Below are 16,584 nucleotides of genomic sequence, written 5' to 3' on the forward strand. Positions count from 1 at the left end.
GAGAGTTTGTTGGAATGTACGTTCACTTTTTGATTTTACGATGTGAAATGATATAATGTCATTGGTCAAAGGTCTCTCTTCTCTTTTACAATCTAGACTTTTTTTTAGATTTTTTAAAGTTGACAAGGCCTGTGACGCCATCTAGCGGACTTTTTCAGTATGCGTCTTTTATAATTCAGAAGAGTATTTATGTATTTACTTACAATATATACTGAAAACACATAAAAAGCTGTCTGGATAAGGACTGGATAAAAAACGACGAGTGGTGGACTTGGTGGTCGAAATTGTTAACCGTGCTTTTATTATGATAGTTTTGTACTTCCGACATGTTGTACGTGCCATAGCCGAAAGCAACCGCTAGAGGCAGCATCGACCCAACCAACTTCTCGCTTGCGCGGAATTACTCCCGATCACCTGATAAACGCAAAGATGGCAGGCCGGGTGAGTATTTCTTAATGTTAAAGTTGCTTTCGAGTCGCATTTTAATAACTTATAATTTAGGGACATATTTATAGAGCCCACAGATAAGAGTCTCATGCAAACGCACTGTTTTTGTCAGGGAGCTGTACACGTCATTCACACGCAGCACACATACAGTACCGGAAGACCAGTCCAACATCACATCTTATGACTTTTTTAGGGGAAATACCCAACGAAGTGTTGTAAACACAACAGTGTTTCACGTGTGGAAATGTGAATCTTTCTTTAAACGAACTTAAAAGTTGACTTTGACAAAGTGGGCAGTAATAGAAGTGTTGCTGCTGTCTTAAAACATAGCGTAACTTGAATGAAAGTTTAAATGAGAGCTAACGATTTGATAAAGGGATGCTTGTGACAGCAGGACTGTTCCTGACAAACAGCAAGAACATTGTTTAATAAACATATTCAACGAAAATGTCTTTCTTGTTTGTTAAACGGCCTCTCATTTACCATGCAAAATTGCTCAGCTGAGACCTGAAGTCATGTACTGAACGTCTGCGTGCTGGTCTTGTTGTTTATTCACCTTTCTGCCTTTTAACAATTCAGTTTAAAAACTAAAGTTTTGAAAACTGAGAAACTTGTTTCTTTCTGTTTGCCAATTTTAACTTGTCATTTTGCATTGTGTTATCACCAAAATGATCATTTTAACCATTTAAGTGAAACGTTTAAGAGGTTGTAGCTTTGAAATGCAGGAATGAGAACACGTGATATGACTCTTTTTTTTGCATTTGAGCCTAATTCAGAATGACTGTAATCAAGTGAATTGTTTAACTGGGAATAATAATTGTATTCAGAATCTGAGACGGACTAAAGATCCACTTCTGTTTTCTTCATTCTGCACAATCACTCAGAGAGATGATTTCATTCGCTATAACAGATTTATTCTCCATCCAAGTTGAAATTTCAGCTTCTGCGGTTCGCTATCACTTATCGCTAAATCACTCCTGTGCTGGTCTTGTTTTTCTTTTCTTCTCCAAAGTTAATGCAAGCAGCGAGATGTCCGACAGATGAACTGTCTCTCACTAACTGTGTGGTTGCAAGTGAAAAGGACTTCAAATCTGGACAGTGAGTATTCAATATAATGAATCAGAAATAAGAGAAGTGCAACCAAGGTCCAAAATGAACCCCTGCCAAACAAAGTGTCAGAGTCGACGCGTGCGAGTTGACTTTTGAAGCCTTTCTCTACTCGCTTGACTTTTGTTTTGTGTTTATCTGAACGTTTTTTTCTGTATTAACATACATGTGTCCAATAAACTTTTTTAAATCCTTTTCTCTCAAGGCATTTGATGATTAAAACTATGCCCACTCAGAAGTTTGTTTTCACGGTGAAAACCCATCCAAGCGTGGTTCCTGGAACCCTTGCCTTCAGTCTACCTCAGGTACACACTTGGGTCATCCATCCCCAGTTTATATATTCATTTTAGGGATATCGGTGGATATGTTATGCTGTTGTTAAGCTATCTGTTGAGTCTAAAATAATGTATTAGGCGTCCTGTTTCTGAGCTTTGACACAATTTGCTGTTGTCAGCTGTGCAGCATGCTGCTTTTTTAATGTCTTTTTGCGTTGTCTTTACCTGATTCTCCTTCATCTGTTGACAGCGGGACTTCTCAGGTACATCAGTACCTTTCTCTTATTGGTCTCATTTTATGGCACGATGTGAAATTGTACAATATACATTAAACAAATAAAGATAAAAGAAACCAGAGCCGAGAAATTCATTTAAACATTTAGCAACTTAGGCAACCAAATACAGTATTAATGTGTTATACAATAAGACCATCTATTAAGAGAAAGTTACATCAATGTATTTGTGTAACATTTAGCAATAGGATTATGCTAATAATACCACATTTTCCATTGTTTAATGTATAAATGTAGAACATGTTGAAACTAAGTCTATTGCACCTGGAATATGATACAAATGATATATGTAGCACTTTATGTAAGTTAATAAAGGTTTGATAATATGTTCTTTGTTTCTTAGAGGAAATGGGCTGGACTCTCACTTAACCAGGATGTAGACGGTACGAATACAATTTCATTTAACTTTTCACAATTGAATTAAAACTTGACATGTTTGGGTTAGAGAAATTAACTGTATAATGGAGCACAGATGCCTGGTAAAGCATCATTTAAGGTGTTATTTTGATCTGGAGTTGAAGTGATTTTGCTACTGAAGTCTGAACCTCTTAGCTATAGTTTCTTTACACTGAACAGAAACAAAACAATCAGATATTCTAATGTAGTAGGTATGTGTCAATACTATCTCTCTCTTGTCTCATTTGCAGTCAGTGTGTATAACTTTGACCCGTCGAAACAGTATGTAGGAACCATGACATTAGAGATTGACTTCCTGCAGAAGAAAAGCGTCGACAGCAACCCTTACGACTCGGATAAAATGGCCATTGAATTTATCCAATTTTTCAACGCTCAGGCCTTTAGTGTTGGCCAGCAGGTAATATATTAAAAACCTGTCAGGTTCAGGAATTGTTCTGTCAAATTAAATGCAAGTTTCGCTGGTGGTGGATGTAGCATCACATTTGCATACACAGTCTTTCTCTCTTCTATAGTTTGCCTTCAGCTACTGTGACAAGCTCTTTGGGTTCATTATAAAAGACATTGAGGCCATGGATCCCAGCATCCTCAGGGGCGAGCAAAGCTCTAGTAAAAAAGCCAAAGTAAGTTCATATAAACCTTCAGTGACGACTGTTTTGATTCAAGTCGTTCATGTTCATTGTTTTCTCCAGCAATATTTCTTGACATTTGTTTTTAATTTTTCAGATTGCGATCGGTCTGTTGCACGGCAACAGTCAGGTGATTTTTGAAAAGGCTGAAAGCTCATCCATCAATTTAATTGGTTAGTACTGCTCAGCCACACATAAGCCCACACAGCCCCATTTTAACCAACAAATGTTAAGCACTTATCAGAGCATTGAAAAACAAGAAAAACACATGATGTTGTCTTAATATGATGTAATAACCCAACCTACCCACAAGATGGCAGCCAAAACACTTTGCTCTTCGAAACCTTACCACGTCTTCTCTAGATTAAATTAAAAGTGAATGAAAAGCAAGTATGAATTTTCCCCTATTTCTTGTGTATTGTTCAACAATTGTATTTTGTTCATGCTTTCCCAGGAAAAGCAAAGACTAGTGGTTCTCGCCAGTCCATCATTAACCCTGACTGGAACTTTGAGCGCATGGGCATTGGAGGGCTGGACAAGGAGTTTTCAGACATTTTCCGCCGGGCCTTTGCCTCGAGAGTCTTTCCTCCTGATATAGTTGAGCAGATGGGTGAGTCACCTTTGTTCGTTTTACATATTCCATGTCTCTCTTTCAGTCATGCCCATGATCTGTTGCAAGATGCAATTATAATTCAATGACAATAAGCTATTTTTAGGTCTGACTTGAGTATCCAAATCATTTTTGGGGGGCCTCTGTGTTTTTGCCTCTTTTCTTCTACATTCCACAACTTGTCCTGTTTGTACAACCACATCTCGCTCAGTTTAAATGGCCAGAAAGGCAAAAGCAGAGCATGCTGTGGGTGACATGAATCACGGAATGCTGCAACTCCAATATGTCACGAGAAAGAGAGAGGATAGAGCCAGAATAAATAAAAGCAGCCAAAAGTTTGGACTGACAGCTCTTAAACGGTCTAATTGTGAAGTGCGTTTATGCTTTTATTTATTTTCTCTGTAGTTGCAAGAAAACAATTTTTGAACTCTTCGAAATTGACATTTTTGAATTGCTTGTAAAATGTCTAGTCCTTTAATTCACAATTCTAGACAAACAAAATGTGACTAAATAACTACATTCTGGATTTGGTCATGTCTACTGAAACACTAAGTAACAAAATTCATGTCTCGACATCAGAAAAATATCAGTCTATGCATGAGTTTTCTATTTTAATAGACAAATAAATGTATTATGGATGTGTCAAACAGAACTCTACAAAGCAGCTATTTCCGTACAATTTTGGTTGAAATAATGTACATATACACGCACACACAGACAGCCTTCAGTGTGTGAGAGAGATGACCTTTGCGGGTGGTGATGGCTGCAGGAGTTGGCCTCTGGCTCAAGCAGCTGGCTGCTCTAATGAGATGGTGGGCCTTGATAGCGCAAAGGTGAGCACCTAATTGGGGTCGGTTTTGGATGGCAGGTGCTGAAGGAAGGTATGCGCGCGTGTCTCTGAGTATGTTATTGTCTGATGCCTGGGTGGGAGTTTACACCGTGCACCCAGTTTCTCCCAAAACTCCCACCACCTAAAGGTCATTTCACCCTGCTCGGCCACAATCTCATTCTTCTCCTGGCCTCACGCCCTCTCCCAACCCGAGTCTGTCATCGGCTGTAAATGGCCGTTCTGATTCCCATCTCAGAGCTCCTGGTTATCTGGAGCCTTCCCGCTCTTTCCAAATGGCAGTCAATAGATGTTGCTAACCGAAAATTGCTCTTGGTTAATCCAAATGCCATTTATTATGAAAAAGGCTCCCGTGTACGCTGTATAGTATACCATTTTCGTGATTTGTCTAATGTTTCATGTTCTTTGGGAGGTCTCCAACCCAAAGGCAGCCTTTGTTTGCTCAGCAGATGTTGTCCTTACAACTCACAATCCTTTGCTCTGTCTGCAGGCTGTAAACACGTGAAGGGAATCTTGTTGTTTGGGCCGCCCGGCTGCGGTAAAACCCTTATGGCACGTCAGATCGGTAAGATGCTGAATGCCAGAGAGCCCAAGGTGGTCAACGGGCCAGAGATCTTGAACAAATATGTGGGCGAGTCAGAGGCCAACATCAGAAAGCTGTTCGCGGATGCTGAGGAGGAACAGAAAAGGGTAAGACTGCAGGAAATCCTGCGGAAACAAAAATGATAAAATTTCCTAACACAGTTTGTGTAAATAGACGATAGAGACTTTTTACGCACCCATATATTATTCTGGCTCTTTGACTGAACCCACTGACATTCAACACTTGGAATAAACAAGTTTGTGAAAATGTTATGGCAGGGAAATTTTGGTTTGTATGAAGGATGTTTTTACATAGGCTTGTTTCTTGTTTTGAGCCCCTCAGCAACTCTACAAATAACTCCAGATTGTTGAAATGTATCTACTTATTACTGTAAATGCCCTGGTGTTTGCTTAGGAACGTAATCATATTGTCTCAGATTTTCTTTCAAGGGTGTCGTGAAGTGTTGGCAGTGAACTGCTGGCTCTTAGCGTCATGTTGTGGTTGTAGACTCTGAGACTACATGACATTGAAGAGCTCACTCATCACCTCTTAATGAGAGGATTCGGCTATCTCCGACCCGTCACCCCATCTCACGGGAGGCCACGCACACTCATCGCGGCCTCCCATCTATGCTAAATGTAACAGCGCAGCCCCTGACAGCTTCAGAGATGAAGACGATAAGCCTTAATTGTGGACCATTGTGACAGCGTTTACTCAGTGCTCGTGCGGTCACAGTCCATTCACCTGCCTGGCATTAAACCATAGAGAAAGAGTTAGAGAGAAGCCGTGATTTAGATTTTTCAGTGTTGTGGTCAACAACATATTGGTCAGTGTGTGAAAGCGGAAGCTGGTGTTCAAGGTATACAAAATTAACTTTCTCGTTCGAGGAAGATGGATAATAAAAAACATTTTGTACTCATGGGTGTCTCCAAGGGAATTTGAACGTCCTTTCCCAAACCAGTTACTTACAGAGTTTAGTAAAATGGTGATACTGGGAGATGAAGAGGTTTAAAACAACTGGGGTATTTCTTAAAGGGATACCTTTACCACCTCACCTTAAACCTGTATGACTTTCGTTTTTCTGCATAACAAAAAAGGTATTCGAAGGATGTTGGTAACCGAACCCATTCACTTTTATTGCATGGAGACAAAACCAATGCAACTGAATGGGTACTGCTGTTTTTCGGTTACCAACATTGTGTTTGAAATGACAAGAGGCTGAGTAAATTATGACAGAATTTCTCTCTTTTAAAAACCCGGCAGCATATATAAATCATTCACAAGAAAAACTCTTAACAATGTATATCATAAAGTAATATGACCTTTAATATTTAGCACACACGGGTTAACACTTTCTGTCTTTTTGTTGGCTTTTGAAGTTGGGGGCCAACAGCGGACTGCACATCATCATTTTTGATGAGATCGATGCTATTTGCAAGCAACGTGGCAGCATGGCGGGCAGCACGGGGGTCCATGACACTGTAGTCAACCAGCTCCTGTCCAAGATTGATGGTGTAGAGCAGCTTAACAACATCTTGGTCATTGGTAAGAATTTTTCTTTCTTTGAGAGAGTAGTACTGTAAGGAATATATTGATGTCTTATTTAGGATACATTTACTCAACTTTGCACAAAAAAAAAGCACAACATTTTTTATTGAATTATGCCGTATTTTGCCATGTCAGATGATGTCACCTTGAAGGCGCGTGTGCATGACGTCACCTTTTATACATGTTCTCGTTGGTTACACAAAGACAATAATACCATTATTTTCAAAAATGTGCACTTCGAAACCCGTTTTCAAAAGTTTGCATTTTCTGGTTCAAAATACACTCTTGCCCTGTGAAGAAACAGCTAAATGTTTAAAGTTTTCTGGTTTTAGTTGAAAACTGTATTGCGTCAGCGGCCCTTCAATATCGTAATTAATTCAGCTTTTCTTTGATCTGTACTTATTTTAGGGATGACCAACAGGCCTGACCTGATCGACGATGCACTCTTGAGGCCAGGTAGACTAGAGGTCAAAATGGAGATCGGTAAGAACAAGCCATCATGACTCATTTCATTAGGACACATCAGCACACGCTGTTCTTCCACTTCAACATCTCATTAAATTCCAGGTAATTATGTGCGAGTTTTTGTTCCTTTCCAGGTCTGCCTGATGAGACAGGCCGCGTTCAGATCCTCTACATCCACACGGCGAAGATGAAGCAGTCCGACAAGCTGGCCAAAGATGTCGACATCAAGGAGCTGGCTGTCGAGACCAAGAACTACAGCGGAGCTGAGCTGGAAGGTCTGGTTCGGGCTGCCCAGTCGACCGCTATGAACCGCCACATCAAGGTCTGTAGTTGTGTATATGTAGTATAACTGTACAAAAAGTAACCAAACATTTTAATTCACGGGGAAGCAATTTTTTGCATCATATGACAATGTACTTATATTCAGAGCTCTGCCGGGAAGCTCAGCATGCCAAAGTGACAAAATTGGTTTATTTAATTCAATTGACATCAGATTACAGCAACATATGAGGACTGAGGTGTTTATGTGCATATATGATTACATTTGTGCTCGAGTGTAACCAAATGACAACCTCAGATTATAAAACATTATTATAATATTACATATGTTATTTTATTTATATATATATATAATGATGAAAATACATCTTTGTTGACCTTTAACCAGAATTCCCAACAATAGCATTACTTATTTAAAACCGGTAAAAATGAAGGTTGGATTATTAAACTGTCTGCTTTCTGTTTAAGATATATAGTGTTTAAAACCCTTAAATCTCAATTTTGTCTCTCCTTCTTTGTCTATCAGGTGTACTTTTGATCTGTCTTTATCCATCTGCTTAATTCGTCTTGTCTTTAGGGAGTTTCTCTCATTAAATTTATTTTAAGCAAAAACTCTGAAATGCACTGCTAAACTCAGCACGTTGTGTGTTAACTTAGTTATAGTTTGGGGAAAAACTGGGGTTCAGAAATAAGCAGTTAGATGCATTGGGGATGTTCCAGAATGATCTCAGAAGTAAAAAGCAACATATGTTTTCATTCATTTTCTAAAATGCACATATTTAAGGGTAAAATAATTGTATTAACTTGACATATAACAACTGAAGTCCACTGTGTGCCCTCATTTGGACAGCTGGGCAAATGTGTGTGTGTTAAGGTGGCACAGTCCACACACTCCCAAATTTGAAGGTGTTGACACACAATGACGGGAGCTTAGACAGGTGTAATAGGTCTCTCTGTCTCTCTCTCTTTCAGCTTGTCAATGTTTTTTATTGATTAAGGGGGTGAGTTTGATGATAAATGTGTGTGTTGTTGTTGCTCCCGTAGGCCAGCACTCGGGTGGAGGTGGACACGGAAAAAGCTCACAGTCTCCTGGTTACAAGAAGTGACTTCTTGGCCTCCCTGAACAATGATATTAAACCTGTAAGTACGCTCTCCATGGTTGCCAGTAGAGCTGACAAAATGAGATATTATCTTTAAATCCTTAACAGACAAAAAACTCTTATGTGTCCAGATTTTAAATTTGGTCCACACTGCAGTCTATTTGTTTAAAGCTACGGTTTAGACCAAAAGTGGAAATTTGACTGACACCATCGTGACACTAATAAATGTGTGTCTGTCTAAACATAATAAGAGCTATTTCATGGGTAACTGACAAAGAGCACAGTATACAGATCCTGTTAACATTCCATTTAGAAATTCCCTTTCAAAACTTCGATGACGCTGTATCTCGTAACATCATCATTATTGATCACCTCATTTGATCTTGTAAACAGATGTGTATGCAGATTGAAGTCATTTTGGATTTCTTCTTATATTTGTGTGCAATATGCATTAGACTTTGTGTGGAAAGTCTAAGAGTGTGCTCCTCACCAAACACATTTATTTTTCCTGTATAGGCCTTTGGTACAAATCAGGAGGATTACTCAAGTTACATCATGAACGGCATTGTGAAATGGAGCAATGCTGTGTCTGATATACTAGGAGATGGAGACCTTTTGGTGCAACAGACTAAGAACAGTGAACGGACACCGCTCGTAGCTGTGCTCCTGGAGGGCAAGTCTCATAGACACAGCCACATACAGACATACTCTATTCCAAAACTAGTGAGCTGCCTCCATAGACCAGGTTTTAAGGCAATCATAGGCATGGTCCTGTATTAAGGGTTTACCTAAATATATGCATAATAATTATACTGTACAGCAGAGCTCTAAAAGTATGAAAAATTTACATTTAACAGTGGACTTTAACGGAGCGTATGTAATGTTTTAACTAAGAAGAAAAACTTCAGTCATCATTATCATTTCAAATCTGTATGACTTTCATTCTTCCGCAGAACCCAAAAGAAGATATTTTGAGGAATGTTGTTAACTGGCCCTCATTCACTTGCATTGGTTTTGTGGTTTGTTTACCAACTCTCTTCATAATATCTTCCTTTGTGTTCTGCGGAAAATAGAAAATCATAAAGGTTTAAAATGACAAGAGGGTGAGTAAATGATGACAGAATTTCATTTTTGGGTGAACTATCACTTTTGAGTCCCTATTTAGAGCTTTCCAAATTATGCACCTTACGAAGTCCCATTGGAGTTTGTATGTTGCCGTAGAAGGCCGCTGCTTATGTAGACTGTCAGTTTTGGAACAGATCCATACACACACATCCACACAAAAGTTGAGAGAATAACATTCTTCCCTGTTCATGCTCTTTCGTTCACACCAGCAAACATGCACCATAACGCTGCAATCTGATATGACTGAGAGTGTGAACCTTTTTCTCCCTCAGGGCCTGCACACAGTGGTAAGACCGCACTGGCAGCCAAGATCGCAGAAGACTCCCAGTTCCCCTTCATCAAGATCTGCTCGCCAGACAAAATGATCGGCTTTTCCGAGAACGCCAAGTGTCAGGCCATCAAGAAGGTAGCAACATCGTTCCTGTAGGTTAGGAAGCTTAGAGATCTGTGCGTGAGGAGGTAGCAGTGGACTTTAAAAGTGGGTTTGTGGGTTTCATTGCTTTAGATATTTGAGGACGCTTACAAGTCCCAACTGAGCTGCGTGGTGGTGGACGATATAGAACGTCTGTTGGGTAAGTCTGTTATTTGCTCATATGTTATAAGTATGGGCTGCTCTGCATTATGGGCTAGGCTGGGATCTGCAGGAGAAGGACTTCTATTGATTTAAGAAAAACCTACATTGTAATACAAATAAACAAAACTGTGATTTATGAATATTGTGTTACCCCAAACTCATTGTTTTTGTTCTTTCCTTGTTTTTTTATTTCTGTTTCTCCGCAGATTTTGTTCCGATCGGTCCACGTTTCTCTAACCTGGTGCTGCAGGCTCTGCTGGTGTTATTAAAGAAACCACCTCCTCGGGTAAGTACGGATTTTATTTACGCCTGCTGTAATACAGGCCACAGACAGGGGGCAGCACCTCTTTGACAGAAAATTCATCACTCACCCTGACTGCTATGGAGGACCTTACATCATACTTTATTCTTAGACATTTAGGACTTGTTATAGTCTTTGAGGCAAGATTTTGTGGTATTATGTTTTTTTTCAATTAGAGTAAGTTGAGCTTGCTAAAGTAAGCATTTCTATTATTGAGGGTTATCAAAACGTATCCGTAAGCTTCAACATATTTCTTTCTGCACTGTTTGATACAGACATAAATCATAATGTACTTTAAACCACATGGTTTGTTAAAGAGCATGTGCTATTGCTTTTCTAAGTGATCAGACTTATGATTCTTACCTGGCAGACTATAGGCTAAGGATAACATTCTGCGGTCTCGCATTGAAGTGTATTAACCCAAGTCATTCCTAGGGCAATGTAAAAAAAATTTAGTTTATGATGTTGTCATAATTTTTAAACATGAACTAGGCATATAATGACAAGCCTCCACGGTGTTATTGTGCCGCAGCAGTTTAATGCATTTTTTTTATAGCGTACAGGTCCCCCGAGCTACCGCTGTGTCGTCTTAGAATTTCATTCGAGAATGGCACTGAGTCTGTATGTCAAACAGGAATAGGTGTTGTGCTGTGTTTGTAAGGTGTTTTGAATAGCCTTCGGATCAGGGCTGTATAGAGCAGCACACAGCAGGGAGTCGGTCTTGGGTGAATCGATAGAAAGGGTTTGTGAGAGAACCGGGACCTGGCAGGCCCGCTGCCTGTGTGGCACCTCATCTGCATGCGCTAGCATATACTGAGCGCCACAGGGGGGCGACCCATAATCCCCTGTGCTCGCTGGGGCCTCTGGGAATGGCCTACCTCTTTGCTTCACCTAGATAGCACGGCCATACTAGCAGCACATATTTCTGGATTACAGAGTTTGACTTGCTGAGTATATTTTGATCAATTAAATCAAATTACAAATATGATATTGATAGAGTTTTTGTTTGATTGACTTCACAGGGTCGTAAGTTATTGATTCTCGGCACTACCAGCCGGAAAGATGTTCTGCAGGAGATGGGCATGTTGGATTCTTTCAGCACTACCATTCACATCCCCAACATCTCTAGTGGAGAACATCTCATGGAGGCCCTGGAGGTGTGTCTCTGAGAGACAAAGTATATAAAGAATAAACATCTAATGACTCGGCAAGACATAAAAAAATGTTCATGGGTTTCTCTGGGTAGAAAAAGAGTGTTATAGAGGAAAACAATAGAATAATTGAACAGAGGTTTAAATTGTGTTCAATTTGGATCATATTTGATTGTCTGTGTCTCTTTGGTGGGTTTAGCTTCTCGGGGGCTTTCAGGACAAAGATCGAGCAACTATCGCAGGAGTGGTGAAAGGAAAAACCGTGTGGCTGGGCATCAAGAAGCTTCAGATGCTCATTGAGATGTCACTGCAGGTGAGACACAGATAAACCTCATTAACCTGCGGATTGTCTAGACGACTCCCTGACTCACAGCAGTCCTACTAAATCAACTGTGGTTGAGTTGCTATCATAATAAATTATTTTGTGGCATCGTAATGAAAACAAGCCCCTCCAGATGCGCCCTCTCCAGAATTCATTTCTTGACACAAGCAAGTAAACAAAGTCAAACTCTGCGGTCTTCATCTGCACATGCTTTAGCTGCTGGTACGCATCGCTGCCGGTGTGTGACCTGCTTCTGGAGTTGACTAAAGCCTTTCGTGCTCCTTGCCAAAAACAGACTGCTCTTAAAAATCCTGCAGTCATACTAGCTGCCTAATGCTATTACATTACTATTACAGTTTACACTCTAATATAAAGAATATTCGGAATAATGACTTAAAAAACACATTTAAACTCTTCCCGTGTCCTTCTGTTTGGTGTCAGTAGTGCCACAGAAATTACATACTTGGGAAAAATTATGAAAACATTTGAAAACAATTATATATTGACAAATATAGTATGCTTCTTAGTAATAGAGTGTACAGAGGGCTCTCATATTTCTTCTCCATAGAAAATTCGTTTTTTTTTTTAAATAATCCTTCTGCACTCTCAAACGACTAATATATCTGAATATAATAAAATAAAAGTAACTCCTTAAAATAAGGTTGTATTTTTTAACATCAGTTTATGCAATAGCAAAAATGAACTAACAATGAGCAATATAGTTTTTCAGCATTTGTTGATTTTTGTTCATACACGTATAATTGTTCCTGTATTGCGCAATAACTAATGTTAAAAGTTAAAAATTATAAAAAAATATTGAAAATGTGTTGGTAAATCGTAAAATTAGCATGAACTAAGACCAATAAATGCTGCAGAAGTTTGTTCATGATTACAAATAAAACCTTATTTAATCTTAAAAATAATGATATCAAGATTATATTTTTATGTAGGAAACAAACACAAAAAAGACTTCTTCACAGGCAGGGTAATTTATATGTTTTATATGTGTAAATAAATACATAGAATTAATAATCACGTACCAGATTAAAAAAACTGTTTTGTGTTAATATAAGACTGTTTCTCTTAGTAGTGCACCACTGATAAGTGCTAGTCTGATTTAAATAGAATCGTAGTCTTGTTTGTCTTGTTTTCGTGGTGGCATAATTGGAGTTGCAGCCGGGTTTATGCTTGATGCTGTGTAATTGCTGTGGTATGCAGTAATGTGGCAGCGCTTTCCCCTCAGAGAGGAATGAGGCTGAGTCTGCCGGGACATGCTGCACATAGCCGCACTTGCATTCGCCTCCCATTCCCTCTATGCTTTCAGTAGTTTCCACTTCTTCATCAGCCCCAGGCAAATGAAAAGTGAAGTTACGCATACACCTTCATTAATTTTCCTCCATGGTGCTTGACTTCTCCTGCTCAAAGCTTTCCTCCAAAAGGCCTGTCGAGTTCTAGTCTGTGACGGTGCATTAGTAGCACAATTGAATTATTAAGCCCAAGCCTGTCAGGAAAAATACATTTTTCTCAAAACAAAAGTATACCTCAGTGTTCTGTCAGCTTTAATGCGTCGGGTTATCAGGTCCTCTGGCCTGCTGGATTTATCACCAGTCTTGTCACTTCCCCTTCCCAACAGCCATTTACTGCCACCCCTCCATACAGACACACTCAGGGCCCCTCTGAGCCCTCCAGGCTTTACATAGCTGACAAGGGCTTTGTCTTTTAAACATCTCAAAACTTTGCAGAAAAGGTAGAGCAATGTAACCAAAAAGAATCTTTATCAGATCTGATTTCACTTGTTTAATCTTTTTTCACCTATCCCCGGTGTGTATGTTATTACATGTATGCGTTTTTTCACAGATGCCTCTTGAATACAGAGTTAACAAGTTCTTGGCACTACTGAGAGAAGAAGGAGCGTAAGTCCATTTCTGGCTTCGTATCTGTTTTTCCTGTATGTTGATTTGCTTCTTTAAATGTTTGTGTTTCTCTACAGATTTGGTTCTGATAAACATATGTCCATATAGTCTCGCTGTTTGGGAGGTTTGCCTGAACCAGGGATATTATGGTAGGATTGACTTTTAACTTTGACATTTTTAACTTTGTGTGTGTGATTTGATATTTTGCCTTGAGCATCAACATTGGTCTAGACATGATCAAATAATGAAAAACGTAGATAACATGAAACAGCATTTTATCCCATTTACATTGAAATTACGTTGAAATATAACAATAGTGTAGAAGAAGCTTGGGCAGGCAATAATATTATTTGAACCACTCACATTTGATTGGATTGTAAAAAGTGATCATTTTAATTTTTCTTTTCCAACGTAGAAAAAAAGTTGTTTTAGAGGTGAAATGTATTACCTGTTATTCAGGTAGCCAGTTTTCTAAGTAATTGTATTGATGAGTTCAGGGACACTCATTTAAAGATTGGATCAAGTATTTTATCTTGTTTCTTTTTGTTGTGTTACTTTACAGAAACAGTTTCAAAGATGTCTGGATAACACTTGAGCGACAGAGAGAAAGCCTACAACATCTTTCTTTCCCTCACTTTGCCTCTTTTGTATTGTGTCCTGCATGTTTCTTTGGCTACTAAATGATACTGTTTAACACTAGTTTCTTAATTCCTCAGTAGAATAAAAAACAAGTGTCCAAGGTGTTATTTTTGTACAGAATGTCAGGTTTTTTGAACGATATGAGTTTTATACATATATATGTATATCATATAAATTATTTGACATAAGCCTTTTCTGTCAATGAAGCCTTAGTCTTGAAATCCTTTAAATTGCCGAATTTTCTCTGACCAACTCTTCTGCTTGTTTTTCTCTTTATTATTGTTGACTTCTTTTACAAACAAATGTGCCTGCCAATAATAATCGTGTAATGCTCACTGTTTTGCCGTTACATGGCAGTGTATCATATTATTTTGTTTTTACTTTTATGGTTTTCTGACTCTTAAGAGCACTTCTTTTTTTATAAAAAGGAAATGTCCACCGTTCTTATGCTTCCAAGCTGATTCCATGTGAAGAACACAAAGGCCTTTTCCTAAGGGTTTCATGTTTTGGTTAGATGCTAAGAAAGGGGACAAGCATCGAAATAACAGTGGCCTTAAGCATTGTAAGGATGGAGTAAACCGCGGACCTTCCTCCCCACTGCCAGTCTCACCACAGTGCCAGGATGATTCACATTGGCCTTAAATTCTTATTTCTGTGTTATATGTACACTCGCACAAACTGTTTTGTCATTGTAAAACATTTGGAGTAAAAATATGCTCTAAATGAATGTGTTTCATGCCATGTACAGAAATGAATCAATACAAACATTGTATTACTCTTGAGAAGTAAATTATCTTCAAATATTCCCTAATTAAAATGAAATTATGAGATTTCAATTAAGGCTTGTTGTGTTTTGCTTATGAAGGATTTGCACTGATCTGAGACTGAAAACTATACAGAAATCACCTCCTTCAAAGTTGAACGAAGATTTGTGATTAAAATTATATATTTTACTTAACATCTACGTCACAGCTGTAAGATAACTTATTGAATAAAAAAACATTAGTAAAAATGTAACCAAACATTTGAGTGTGTTTCTTTAAAGTTTGACTTGTTTTAAACTAGCCTACTGCTAAAAGCGCCTCCTGTTCAACTTGATTGCGGCAGGGATCGCTTCCGAAACCTCTCCCGTTTCTCATTGGTCAATTAAGCAGGTAGGCGCTACCGCATATAGACGCCATTGGTTGAATTTAGCAGAGGGCCGCTTTTGAGTTTTGTGATTGGACAGCACGCGCGTCGCGAAGAACGTCTGTCACGAGAAGCAGGTGTGAATTCTGAGTTTAAGTTAAATGTTATAGGTTGTACGTTTTTTGTGGATCAAATAAAGCTTCAACAAAGCTGATTAAGCACTCGCGTGTCAAAGAAGGTAGGCTAAAGAAACAAGAGTGTTGTTCCTCTCGTGTAAACTTGTGTAAAAGTACAGCATACTTGCGAATTCAAAAAACGCCAACTAATTTCTCTCTCGAAATCAGTGTGGACTCAAATGAGATAACAAAATATGACTGCGTCTTTACGTAAAAGGGTTTATATACGTGACGAGCGTACGTACGAGACGTGAGAATACGGTCTACGTGGGACATTTCAATCCTTTGGTGTGTTTTAACCAGACCGGTCAGCTGCACATCCACGGGATGATGTCAGCGCTTGAATAATAGAGTACATGCAGACATATGGGTGAGAGGATTGCGATCAAGTAGATGTAGGTTGAAGCATTTATTTAGCTGTGTGCCAGCGTCTCTAATTTGTTGTGAAAAGTATTATAATATAAATCTTGGATTGAAATAGATGAGAACACATAACAATAGATCAAGTCAGTTAAAAAGCAAAGTCACGAGACAAGTCGTTCTTCAAATATATAATCTTAGTTCAGTCATACAGATATATACATTGTGTAATAAATAATATTTATAAAAACATAACATTTTCAGTTTATAAAATAAAAAGGGAATTATGAACTTTGTA

The 16,584-nt window shown here is 38.8% G+C and overlaps 1 protein-coding gene across 1 annotated transcript; it reads left to right on the forward strand.

The window, feature by feature from the left end:
- The first annotated feature begins 323 nt into the window (after positions 1–323).
- Positions 324–15,641, forward strand: nsfb (N-ethylmaleimide-sensitive factor b). Its single transcript, XM_079477108.1, has 22 exons — positions 324–441; positions 1,460–1,545; positions 1,760–1,859; positions 2,466–2,505; positions 2,770–2,936; positions 3,052–3,159; positions 3,263–3,338; positions 3,620–3,775; positions 5,113–5,312; positions 6,585–6,750; positions 7,162–7,236; positions 7,353–7,540; positions 8,542–8,637; positions 9,114–9,270; positions 9,995–10,128; positions 10,228–10,294; positions 10,503–10,582; positions 11,620–11,754; positions 11,948–12,061; positions 13,928–13,983; positions 14,061–14,132; positions 14,546–15,641. The coding sequence occupies exons 1-21, from the start codon at positions 430–432 to the stop codon at positions 14,089–14,091; spliced, it is 2,244 nt and encodes a 747-aa protein (XP_079333234.1). The 5' UTR covers positions 324–429; the 3' UTR covers positions 14,092–14,132; positions 14,546–15,641.
- Positions 15,642–16,584: the final 943 nt, after the last annotated feature.

The sequence above is a fragment of the Barbatula barbatula genome (assembly GCF_947034865.1).
Source record: "Barbatula barbatula genome assembly, chromosome: 16".
Lineage (NCBI taxonomy): Eukaryota > Metazoa > Chordata > Actinopteri > Cypriniformes > Nemacheilidae > Barbatula > Barbatula barbatula.